The 12,319-nt window shown below is 46.6% G+C and overlaps 2 protein-coding genes across 3 annotated transcripts in view; one reads left to right on the top strand and one right to left on the bottom strand.

The window, feature by feature from the left end:
• Positions 1–11,456, bottom strand: part of LOC126543996 (uncharacterized protein CG43867) — a 90,357-nt gene extending 78,901 nt beyond the window's left edge. The window contains exons 1-2 of one of the 2 annotated variants that reach the window (XM_050191177.3): positions 11,304–11,456; positions 1,254–1,481 (exon numbers count right to left, since the gene is read on the bottom strand). In XM_050191177.3, the coding sequence (XP_050047134.1) occupies positions 1,254–1,430 (177 nt within the window). In that variant the 5' untranslated portion in view covers positions 1,431–1,481; positions 11,304–11,456. The remainder of the gene's footprint in view (positions 1–1,253; positions 1,482–11,303) is intronic. The other variant, XM_055062437.2, reaches the window with a different exon arrangement.
• Positions 11,457–12,015: 559 nt separating this feature from the next.
• The window catches only part of LOC126543987 (uncharacterized), a 60,502-nt gene continuing 60,198 nt past the window's right edge, over positions 12,016–12,319 (top strand). Inside the window, exon 1 of the mRNA XM_050191164.3 lies at positions 12,016–12,171. The gene's annotated coding sequence lies outside the window, so the exon portion shown is untranslated. The remainder of the gene's footprint in view (positions 12,172–12,319) is intronic.

The following is a 12,319-nucleotide window of genomic DNA, read 5'->3' as shown; positions in this document are numbered from 1 at the left end:
CTCACTTCTTTTCACATTGAAAAGCCCATACATAATAATGTTTCTACCTTTAAATAAAAGTACTTCAAAGTTAACACTTCCTCTGTGCGTGTATTTGTGTAGTATATATATGTGAAAATTTTCACTTTGCAGCTTCAATTATAATTTTGGTAAGATATAGCAAGCAAAACACAAGACTTGAAGGAAGGGACAACATGAAGCGGTACCGTTGCCGCTACCGCTTCATGTTGTTCCTTACTTCGAGTCTCGTGTTTTGCTTGCGGTATCTTCCCAAAATCATAAATCACCAACTGGTCTACTATGCTATGTTCAATTATAAGATTCTTGAACAAACGCAGTACTGACATGTTTTTGTCCAGAGTCCTCAAGACCTTGCCAAAACAAATTAAATGAGAATCACAGGTAAAGGCACCCACACACTGAGTTGTGACCGAATTGATAGGGTCTTACAATGGATAAAATTTTCAGAATCAATCAGCAAAGCATAACTGTGGCTCTGGGATGTAAAAGCCAACCAATCTAGCGAAATAAGGACACTCTTACGGACACTTTCAGCCACTATGCACATATTTTAGCGCTGTGCTGCTATTTGAGTGGAAGACTGGGGTCGACATGTCAGAAGCAGCAGTGCTGATGGCATCTGGTGATGCTCCGTTAAATAACAATGTGCCAAAAATGTTTTTTGCCATGTACCACATCTTGGCAACAAAAAAATACAGTGTCAGGAAGTTTCTGTTAATGTGGGAACCCTTACATCCATCTATGGTCCATGAAAGGACCACATGGTTTATATAACCACCATGTTGCAAGAAGCTATGTACAGCAAACTCTTGAGCTGGTACTGTCCTCAAATGGCAACACCGAAGCCATAACCTCCTGTATTTTTACAATGCCTGCCCAGTCACTCAACGATGTGAGCTAGTCACCCAGTGCCATGGTACCATATTCCCAGTCATTTCATACCTGTTGTTGCCAGAGCATGGAAAACTTTTGCCGAATGCTATGGTCACTCCTTGCCCCACTTCTATGCGTCTGTACGATACACAATGAAAGAAAGTTGATGCGACTACAAACATGCCTTATAAACTGCGACCAACTACTGGGAAAGCAGCGCCCTCTCAGAGACACTGGTTTTGGCATCACTGGGCTGGCATTAAAAAAAAAATTTCTGGAGGTCAGTGCTAAACCGCACACGTACAAGCCAACACTGTCCAGTATTATCCAAAGACCCACTCCGTTGAGGCCTTCCTTGCCTGCAGGCGGGTGTTGTGCTCCTCGAGCTGCCTGAGGCGCTGGGCGACCCAGAGCCGCACGGCTTGTGCCTGGGCGTGGGCGCGCTGTGCCTGGTGGGCGCGCAGCTGCCGCTGCTGGGCCAGCTCCCGCTCCAGGCGCAGCACCTCCTCCGCGAGGCGCAGCACCTGCTCACCCATCCACCTCAGCCACTCTGCTGCCTTTGCCACCGACGGGACAGCCACCTGCGCCTGCGACGGGTGTCACGTCTATTTGCCATGTTTGCGGATCAACTCAAAACTCAGACCATTGGTTCGACAGTTCACCTGTTATGGCTAGCTAAGTGGCACGCAAACTAACTAAGAAGGCTGGCATATTGAAGCACTACAAAGCACAAAAGAAAAGTTGCGAGCAGCACCAGAGCTATCGTATAATGCGCGGCAACCATGTCACCATTAGCTACTTTAACAAAACTTGGGGCTGGGCTCGTCAGTTCAACATTTAACCACTATGACTACCGAGCAGGAAAACACACACAAGGACCTGCATCCTGAAGTGCCATTAATTACCAGAAGCTCTGGGGCAACACCAGCCAGGTTTCCGTGAAGCTATTATAGCACACAGTTATCATGCAGTCATGCCAAGAAACAATCCATCATTGGTTGTCAGGTAACAAAAGCAAAATTCAATACTTTACATGCCCATGTGTGAAAAAATGGGACCTAGTGCCAGTGTACACACAGTGGACGTACCACTGCCTGCAAAGTAAGTACAGGAATTTCATGAAATGAAGAATAATGAAAGAGTAGTTGGACAGTAGAGACATTGGGGTTAGTTGGCTGGGTATTTTTTTAATCTGAAACGCTCGATACAAACATGCTGATGAGAAGGAAGGATGACAAAAGAGAATTGCTACTGCATGTGCCCTCTTTACACATCCACATCTTTGCAGAGAGCGTCAATATCAGAGAAGTGGGAAAAGTAAGCGGTGGTGGCTGGTTTGTCAGTAAACTCATACAGTAGCAAAGACTATACCATTAGATCTTTCCACAACTAAACCTGCAGTTGGCAGTGTCCCTGTAGCAACCTACAGGGTCATGTATTGGAAAGAAAAGGTTGATGAGGACGAAATGAACATTATGAGAAAGAAGGTTGAAGATCTAGACAGCTGTGTCTTACCAGTACTCACCTACGGGCCAGACCTGGAGGCTTACGAAAAGGGTTATACTTAAATTGAGGACGACGCAACGAGCTATGGAAAGAAGAATCATGGGTGTAACGTTAAGGGATAAGAAAAGAGCAGACTGGGTGAGGGAACAAATGCGAGTTAATGACATCTTAGTTGAAATTAAGAAAAAGAAATGGGCATGGGCAGAACATGTAATGAGGAGGGAAGATAACCGATGGTCATTAAGGGTTACAGACTGGATTCCAAGGGAAGGGAGGCGTAGCAGAGGGTGGCAGAAAGTTAGGTGGGCGGATGAGATTAAGAAGTTTGCAGGGATGACATGGAAACAATTAGTACATGACCTGGGTTGTTGGAGAACTATGGGAGGCCTTTGCCCTGCAGTGGGCGTAACCAGGCTGATGATGAGGTGCTTCTCTTGTCAGCACATTTCTAACCCTGTCTTCGTCATTTTGTGCTCGGGAGTCTTTTCTACGGATATACAGACGACGCTCATTACAACGGACGTGGGTACAACAGACTTTCGGATATAACGGACCATATTTCAACTTTAGCTTGCGCTACCTATTTTATTATTGCAACGAAGTTCGCTTTTAACAGACCATTCTACAACAAACTATAGGCTCTAGCGGACGAAATTAGCAGCAATTTGTGTCACAATCGACCGTATAATACGGACTTGCCATGTCGACGCGGGCTGACAACTGACTTGCGAGGGTCAGCCGACGATCGCGGCTCAATATCGCGCGCGCGAGGAAGGCGGGGCGGGGCGGAAGTGCGCCGTCTTCTTTCATGCGCGAGGCACAGGGGCGAGGCGAGGGAGACGGTTTTACTGCGGCGGCTGCTGATTAGGGCGCGGCCGCCATATCCTGAAAGCAATCTGCGATGCGGACAAAGTGCGCGCCCGCGCGGGCGCCGTATCTTGAAAGCGATCTGCGATGTGGACGAAGTGCGCGCCTGCGTGGGCGCTGCATCTTGGAAGTATAATCTGCGATGTAGCCAAAGTGCGCGCCCGCCACATCTTGGAAGCGATCGCCGATGTGGACAAAGTGCGCATTCGCGCGGACGCCGTATCTCTAAAGCGATCTGCAATGCGGACAAAGTGCGCGCCCGCGCGGGCGCCGTATCTTGAAAGCGATCTTCGATGAGGACAAAGTGCGCGCCCGCCGTATCTTGAAAGCGATCGCCGATGAGGACAAAGTGCGCGCCCGCGTGGACGCCGCATCTTGAAAGCGATCTGCGATGCGGACAAAGTGCGCGCCCGCGCAGGCGCCATACCTTGAAAGCGATCTGCGATGCGGACGAAGTGCGCGGCCGCGCGGGCACCTTATCTTGAAAGCGATATACGATGCGGACAAATGCGCGCCCGCGCGGACGCCGTATCTTGAAAGCGATCGCCGATGAGGACAAAGTGCGCGCCCGCCGTATCTTGAAAGCGATCGCCGATGAGGACAAAGTGTGCGCCCGCGTGGACGCCGCATTTTGAAAGCGATCTGCGATGCGGACAAAGTGCGCGCCCGCCGTATCTTGAAAGCGATCGACGATGTGGACAAAGTGCGCGCCCGCCATATCTTGAAAGCGATCTGTGATGTGGACAAAGCGCGCGCCCGCGCGGGTGTCGTATCTTGAAAGCGATCTGCGGTATGGACAAAGAGCGCACAGTCCCGGTAGTTTCGTATGCGCTGTGCTTTCGACGTTTATTTCATTAGTTCACGTTGAAACAAAAGACAACACGAAGGTCAATTCGCTCGCTGCTGCAACCGCGCTTCCTCACTCCAACATTTTGATAGCATCTTTCCGCGATCATTGAGCGAGATGTGTTCATGGTTACCTGTGCGCACGTGACATCATACCTGCTAATTTAGTTAGTAAGCAAATGTTTACAACTTTATATGGCCGATAAAGCTACTATCCTTACTTTGCATAGCTCTCTACTAATTTGCTATCGCAATCGATGCTTGACCTCTCTGGTGAAAACTGCTACTTTTTTTTGTTAGCTTTTTACTTTGGACGTTCGTCACTGGCTCTTCATTATAACATTGTTGCACAACGTGGCCACAGCTTTGGAAGTGAGGTATTTCAGATATTATGGACTTCGGATGAAACGGACATTTTTTGTCAGATTATAAGGGTCCTTTGTAACAAAAGTCGACTGTAAACCATGATTACTGTGGAAGCGCAAATGTCACAGCTGGGTACTTCGTGCTTCACTTCTACTCATGGATTACCAACAAGCCCGCTCCCAATTCTTGCTAGATATGAACCAATCAGTTCAGCAAGAAGCGATCGTGTGGCAGTAAACCCTCTTCACTCCTATGTAGAAAGGTGCGTGCGGAGGGAAAGCATTGGCCAGAGGTGGAACGATGGCACCCTCTCACAGCACCTTCGCTTCAGTGGCATCATGCTGAGTATAATAAGAACACTAGCAGCAAAGTACTGTAGGGGTACACATGCCATCATTACAGCTAACATGGGGCACCCTAATGATTGAGAGCACCATTTGTAGCATGATGGTGCTCAAGGCGTGAAGCTGTATGGGAATATCATTGATGCATGACCAATGCACAGGCAGTATCTGTGCAGATGGCCGCCGTTTGGGCCCTATGCATGCAAGTGATATCTATGGCACTTGAGGTGTAGCTCACTGAAACATTGCAGCGATAATAGAAGATCACCAATCCTTTACACGTGAAGCCAAAAGCCTGCAACATTTATTTATGCAAAGCTGTACTTGTTGCTCGCAGATACTTAGATTACATGATTTGAAACCTATCTGTATGTCATCCACATATACAAAACAAAACATAGTATGTGGTATGACAGTCTGGATCGAGTTTATTTTGACAATAAAAAGAGTGCAGCTCAGCACACCACCTAGTGGAACACCAGCCTCTTGCGTAAATGGACGAGACAGAATGTTACCAGCTCTAACACGGAACGTGTGATTGGAGAGTCAAGTTCAGCAAGTTGCCTCGAACTCCCATAGCAGACAGATCACGGAGGATTCCAAAGCGCCAGGTTGTGTCGTATGCCTTCTCCATATCTAAAAATACTGACAAGAAAAACTGTGTGTGGACAAAGGCATCACGGATATTTGTCGTGATGCAGACAAGGTGATCTGTTGTGGATCTACCCTCCCTCAAACCACACTGTAAGGGATCGAGTATCTTGTTGCTTTCAAGAAAATGGATGAGGCGACGGTTAATCATTTTTTAAAATAGTTTGCATAGACAACTTGTCAGAGCTGTAGGCCTATAACTGTTGGGTGAGGAAGGGTCCTTGCCCTCTTTGAGAATAGTGATTACAAGTGCTTCTTTTCAGGAGAACGGAATGTAACCGGCGGAGAACAAGGAGTTGAAGAGTGACAATAGTGTTTTTTGGGTTTCGGGGTGTAAGTGTATGATCATCTCATACATTATTCTGTCCCTTCCTGGAGCAGACTTGTTGCAGCAGTTCAGTGATGCCTGGCACTCAGCCATATTAAATGGACGATTGTATACTTCGTTAAATGTGATTTTCCAACCCAAATGCAGCTGTTCTGCTAGTCGCTGGTATTTTAGGAATGTATCTGTGTAATGAGATGCGCTCAAAATGTGCTCCTAGATAATCAGCCTGGTCCTCAAGTGTGTCTGCTTGTGTGTTTACTAATGGTTGAGGATAAGTTTGGCAGCCCTTTAATTTGTTTACCCTTCTCCAGGCTTTTCTTTCGTCTATATAAGAATTAATGCCAGAAATGTATTTTTGCCAACTGTCCCTTTTGGCACGGCGGCACGTTCTTCTACCTTCCGATTTTATTTTCTTAAAGCTGATAATGTTTACGGTAGTCGGAGTGTCACGGAGCTGATTCCAAGCCTTATTCTGTTTCTTTTGTGCTTCCTTACATTTATCGTTCCACCAGGGAACACGTCGTTTAATAGGCGATGCATTTGTTTGCGGGATACATACTGACGCTACGTCGACAATAAATGCAGTTAAATATGACACTGCATCGTCAATACTAAACGCACGAATATCATCCCAGGTGATATATGTCAGCTCTCTCTATCGCTGCCACTTCGCTGAGTTAGCTTTCCACTGGGGCACATGTGGAGAACATTCGTCCCGTTTCCCTAATTTTAACATAATCGGAAAATGATCACTCCCGCATGGATTCTTATGTACTTTCCACTCCAAGTACGGCACGACTGTACTTGAAACAATGGCTAAATCTATAGATGTAAATGTCTTGTTTGCAACGCTGTAAAAAGTTGGCTCCTTCTTATTTAGCAAACACGCACCTGTACTTCAATCAGACGCCCTCTGGCATCACATTGAGAGTCGCCCCACAAGATATGATGAGCATTTAGGTCTCCAATGACAATGTAGGGTTCCGGGAGCTGCACAATAAAGCTTTCAAATTCAGTTTTGGAGAGTTGACAGTTGGGAGGAATGTATAAAGATGCGATTGTCAGCAGCTTACTAAAAAGCACTGCTCTGACTGCAACTGCCTCTAGAGGCGTTTTAAATTGTAATTGCCAGCAAGCAACACTCTTATCTACTGTTATTGCCACACCGCCTGACGAGTCAAGGGCCTAATTGCAGTATTTTCGGAAAATGGTATACTGTCAGAGAAAGTTTGTTTGTGAAGGTTCAAGATGTGTTGCTTGGACACACAGCACCTTTGGAGTGTACCTACGTAAAAGTTCATTAATGTCGTCTAGGTTGTGGAGTAAACCCCTGACATTCCACTGTAATATCTGTGTGTCCATATTATATGTTTTGTGCTGTGTGTCTAAGAGATATAGATTAGATTAGCTCACAAGACCTTTCCAGGCCCCGTGATATGGGATTTTTCTTTCTTCCCGGTCCGCTCGAGAGAGCTGCACCGTTCCTTGGGCATCTGAGACGCAGGAGTTGAATTCGTTGTGTCCATCACCTCATCTGAGGCGGTGGATAGTGCCTGTGCAGCAGGCACATTCGCGGGGGTGTTGGGCCTATCTGCACGGGCAGTGGCCCTGGGTCCAATAGGCCCGAGGGTCTGCTGGTCCTCCTTTGCGGGGGCCAGAACAGCGCTGGCTGTTCCAGCCTAGGGGGCTGATGGTGTGACCGCCGTCACACTCCGTGTGACTTGGGCGGCCGCCGAATGATGTAGCGCTGCCCCCCGGCGCGCCACATTGGTGTAGGATGGACTAGACTGGTTCATCGAGAAGCGCTTGCACGCCTCTTGCAAGGAAAGGTTCAGTTTGGTTTTGATTTCGATTATTTGTTTTTCTTTTTTCCAGGATGGGCAAGAATGGGAGTACGCTGGGTGATCCTCATCACAGTTAGTGCAACGGGTGGTGGAACTGCAAATGTCGGATGAGTGCTCGTTTGATGCACATTTTGCACAAGTAGTGCGCCGTCGGCAGCTTTGCGAATCGTGCCCGAACCGCTGACACTTGAAGCATTGGCGTGGGTTAGGAATGCATGGCCTTACACGGAGTTTGCAGTACACTGTTTCTATTGAGTCTGGTAAGTTGCTAGTTCCAAAAGTTAAGGTTACGTGTTTCGTGGGGATTTCCTTGCCGTCACATCGTTATTCTCTGGACCTTTACTACATTTTGATCTTGCCATCCCTCAAGTAGTTCACTTTTGCTAAGATTGAGCAGGTCATCTTCAGAGACGACATCGCAGACAGTGTTCAAGGATCTGTGTGGGCCTACTGAAACTGGAATGTCCCTAAAAGCAATTAGTTTTGACAATTTAAGGCTAAACCCCATGAGCGCGATTTTGTGCGCGACAGCGACGAGCGAAGGCTTCGAGCGACGGATTGGGCCGTTGCGTGAACAGATCGCTCGGTTCTGCAAATCTAAAATTCGTCGCTCGTCACCCGGAAGTGTTACGAGCGACTAGCCAATAGCGCGAAGCCGGAACTGGATGTGCATAACTCAAGTACTTCCGATTGTCGCAGGGAACGAGCAAACGATTGAATTTTTATACGTGCAAGAATAAGAACCTACCGCAAGACTTTCAGAATTATTTTATGCTGCTTTTTACAGTAAAACACATCAACCTAAGGGAATAAAGCACATGTCACGCTAGTTTCGGCACCTATATTGCTGCCCTCATACCGGCAACACTGGGGAGACGTCGCTTGAAGTCATCACTCGCATGGGGTGCAACTTGTAGGCGACGAGCGAACGCGACAGCCATCTCCATCGCGTCGCTTGTCGCTGTCGCGTGCAAGATCGCTTGCATGGGGTTTATACTTTACTGTACTGTGTCTTGTCATGAACTTCAAAAAGGTCGCCGCTTCCCACCTTAGTTACTTTGTAGCCTGGACCGATTGAGTTTGTCAAGGATTTTGCCACAACAAAAGGAGATATTGTTCGGACTGTGTTGCTTCCATGCTGACTCTGAATTACATAGTACTTTGGGAATGTTTCTTTCGGACTCATAAAGAAGTTGAGGGAATCTTTGGTGCGCCCCCTCTCGAAGGAGTGATCAGGGAGTGGAGGGAAAGTTGATTCCATAAGTAATAATAATATATTCTACAGGGATGGCCGCCACCCACTATGGAGCCCAACCAGGGGATGACACAGGACGGGAAAGTATTCAGTTCTGCGCCCGCCAGCGGTACATCCCCACTATAACCAAATACCTCTACCCAAGGCTGGGCACAATGCACAAGGTTAGCCCTTGCTGCCAAGAAATATGGAAGTATTAAGAAATGTATTCGGAGCTATTTCTATAATTAATGCTTTTATATATGTACTATTCTTGCCAGTGCTGTATGCTCTTTTTTTGCATTTTGTTGCTGTTTTCACTGTCTGTCAGATTCGAAGGATGCTGAAGCAATGCTTTGTGATGCCTTATTTACTCAATGCCTGCCCTGATGCCTGAAAGGTGTTTTTAAATAAATAATGAAACAAACATATTGGACACAAATTAAAGAATGGTGTTTCCTAAAGCAAGTTCTTTCATATCATTATTTGGATTCAAGGAACTGTTGCTTTTCCACTGCACAAGAAACCCCACCAACGTTATCTATTGCATGAAAAACTCGCTGTATTACTCAGAACCACAACCTGCAAGGAAATGTTCAATGAGTTGCACAAGTACATGTGTGCAATGTGACTCAACCTTGGGTAGATGCGCCCTGCACATTTTGTTAAATATTCTTGCATGAAATGTCGATGTAATTGTCCACATATACATTGTGATTGAACTGAAACATTCTACATCGGTGCGTTTCTGGTGAGGTTGGAAATATCGAACTGTACTAGTTGTGGTCGTCAATTATATGTGCCACTTCTCACATTGTTTTAAATGAAAAGTATTTGTTTGCCCGGTCAGAGTCAAAGTGGCAAACCACATCTAGTGGCAAACCAACAAATTTTATACATCTTTTTATACATGTGAAGGTGTATAAATAAGCACCTTCATATCAAAGTAACTTATTTTGCCACATGTCATTTTTATTTACTCGCCACAGTATTTTGAAATAACCACATCAGATAAGGGTGGCTATTATTATGTAATTATCATCATTGCTATTATTTACGTTAGTCCATGGAAATATGAATAAATTAATACAATAGATGTGGAGACAGCTAAGAGGTCAAGTTCACTGGCACAGAAATGATTAAGAATATGATTAAACCAAGCATTCTCTTCCAGCCAGTGGGCGCAAGAAAAATTATGTAAATAAATAAAATTGGAAAAACTTATTCAAATAGTTGATTACTCTGCAGCCGCCTTCTCCCACTTAAAAAATAAGAAAGCACAAAGCGAAAAGAGCAAGCTGACTTTTCCAGCACACGAGATAACTATATTATTTCTCGCCCACAGCGCATGCGGAAGTAACGCACAAAATTTTACAGAAAGGCTGAAATTATTTCACATACCCCATGACCGTAATTTTGATAGTAGTAACTATCCAACTAACGCCGTAAATATCCAAGCAAAGGAAAACTCAACACCGCGGGCGCCCTGCGCGTTTAAAATTGGCTCTGCCTCTAGGCAAAGGTGCCTTGCAGAGAAGCAGCCTTCTGTGGCCATGACCGCCTTAATTCTTCTGGGTCACACAACCCACGAGTTTGATCTCTGTTTGCAGATGGCTTGCGTTTCGTCAAAATAAAAATGAGCGGGCGGTGCGCGGTGACAAAGGACACTGCCTTTGCACACACTGGGTTTTTCCGAACACACGCGTTCTTTCTGGCGACAGCGCGACGCCAGTTGTTGATCGGGCACACGATACGTACGACATGTGTGTGCCAAAAAAAAAAAAAAAAGTAATAATAACAACAGCAAGAAGGCGGAGGCTTAAACTGCACTTAAAATACTTCAGTGCGCACTAACCAGAGCGGTTGACAGCTTCTGGGCGCTTGACGCCGGCTGGCCTCGATCAAAAGGACAACAAAAATAGAAGCCAAGAAGGGAGGGCGGACGGGTAGCATCGTTAACGGACCTCGCTCCCCACGCCTTCAACGCAACAGAAAGAGAGTCAGAACACTAATTTTCGACACGTGAGCGTCAATACGAGAAGAACAAGCAGCAGATTGATTACTATCACAGAAATTGCACTAAAAATGCTACAGTGATCGTAATCGCAGCTCTTTTTCTCTGTCTAAACAATGACCACAGTACAAATGCGCTTGTTCCGATGACAATGAGTGTAGTACGCACGGGAAACCTTGAAGGGCTTTTCTATACAACAATGACGAAGACGAACGTTCGTGTTTCACCTAGAATGGCTAAAACATGATGCAGCTTTCTACATATCAACAGCGCACGAGCAGCTTAGAGATCACAGTCGGACAGATGCGCGTTCCGTGGGAAAGTCGTCCACTCGTCACATAGCATTCCGCATACTTCGAAGTAATGTGCGCTGGAGAAGGAAAAAAAACCATCCTTCAGGAGTGCTTACCGCAGATGCTCGAGACTGCCCATGGGCTCGGAAAGAAGAGCACAAGAGGGATCACACACCGCAACAATGATCATCACAGTGGCAGCGAAGTCACAGTTAGGCTTAGTGCTACAGCAGCGGACTTCTCATTTGCTCTCGGAGGCCGACATCACAAACGATCATTATTGTAACCGTCGATATAGGTGTGCGCAACAACTGTTTATTTCGACAGTAGACGGGTAACTAGTGTTGAGGCTAATTGTCACGGGCTGTGAAGTGATAAAGGTGTTTGAATAATAAAAATTTACATTATAGCAGCTTTTCAAAGCACACATTGCTTTTAAATTTAATTAAAGTACCAAGTTGTCGCTTCGTTTGGACGTCATTGTATCTCTATCACATCTACTAGATGTGTTGCCACAGGTATCGCCTTCTTGTGTTACCGGCAAGTTGTCCAGACTAAAACAATAAAACAGCGACAGGTCATTCACTTTATTTTAGATTTTAAGACATACAATTACGTAGTATCAGTGGTAACGTTTAGTGCAAAGAGAAAGTGAAAGTAGAAAGAAGTAGGATTTGTCCATGAATATCTCCGTGTGAGATGCGAGAAGATACATAGCGCCAAATAGCGGCAACACGAGAAAGCATTCATTTGTCCATACGAGCTAACGCATGCGCTGTGAGTGCTTTGCTGTCGCCAGCGCCTGCTGCTGCCCTGCTTCGCATCCCCAGGGGGGTGTAGCCCGTCGGACGGCCATGCAGGGGCCCGACCATCGTGCGGAGCGGCCAGCAGCCAGCGTGGTGCAACGATTATCCGGCGTGAAGCCGCCACGGTTCGTCCTGCGCCTGGCTAGCAGCAACTGGCCACACGATCGGGCTGTCGTCGGTGAGTAGTAGTTCAGAGGCCGCAACGGCGCACGTCGCGGTCTCGTTTCTAAAGGCCTCATCAGCTGTGCGGTGCGGAGAAAAAAGAAAAGGGGGCCGCCGTCGAGCAATGCCCTCATGCCGCCGCACTGGTGACAGGACACGGACGA

Source organism: Dermacentor andersoni, chromosome 10 (assembly GCF_023375885.2).
Source record: "Dermacentor andersoni chromosome 10, qqDerAnde1_hic_scaffold, whole genome shotgun sequence".
In the NCBI taxonomy this organism is placed as follows: domain Eukaryota; kingdom Metazoa; phylum Arthropoda; class Arachnida; order Ixodida; family Ixodidae; genus Dermacentor; species Dermacentor andersoni.
This window is presented reverse-complemented; position numbering and strand designations above follow the sequence as displayed.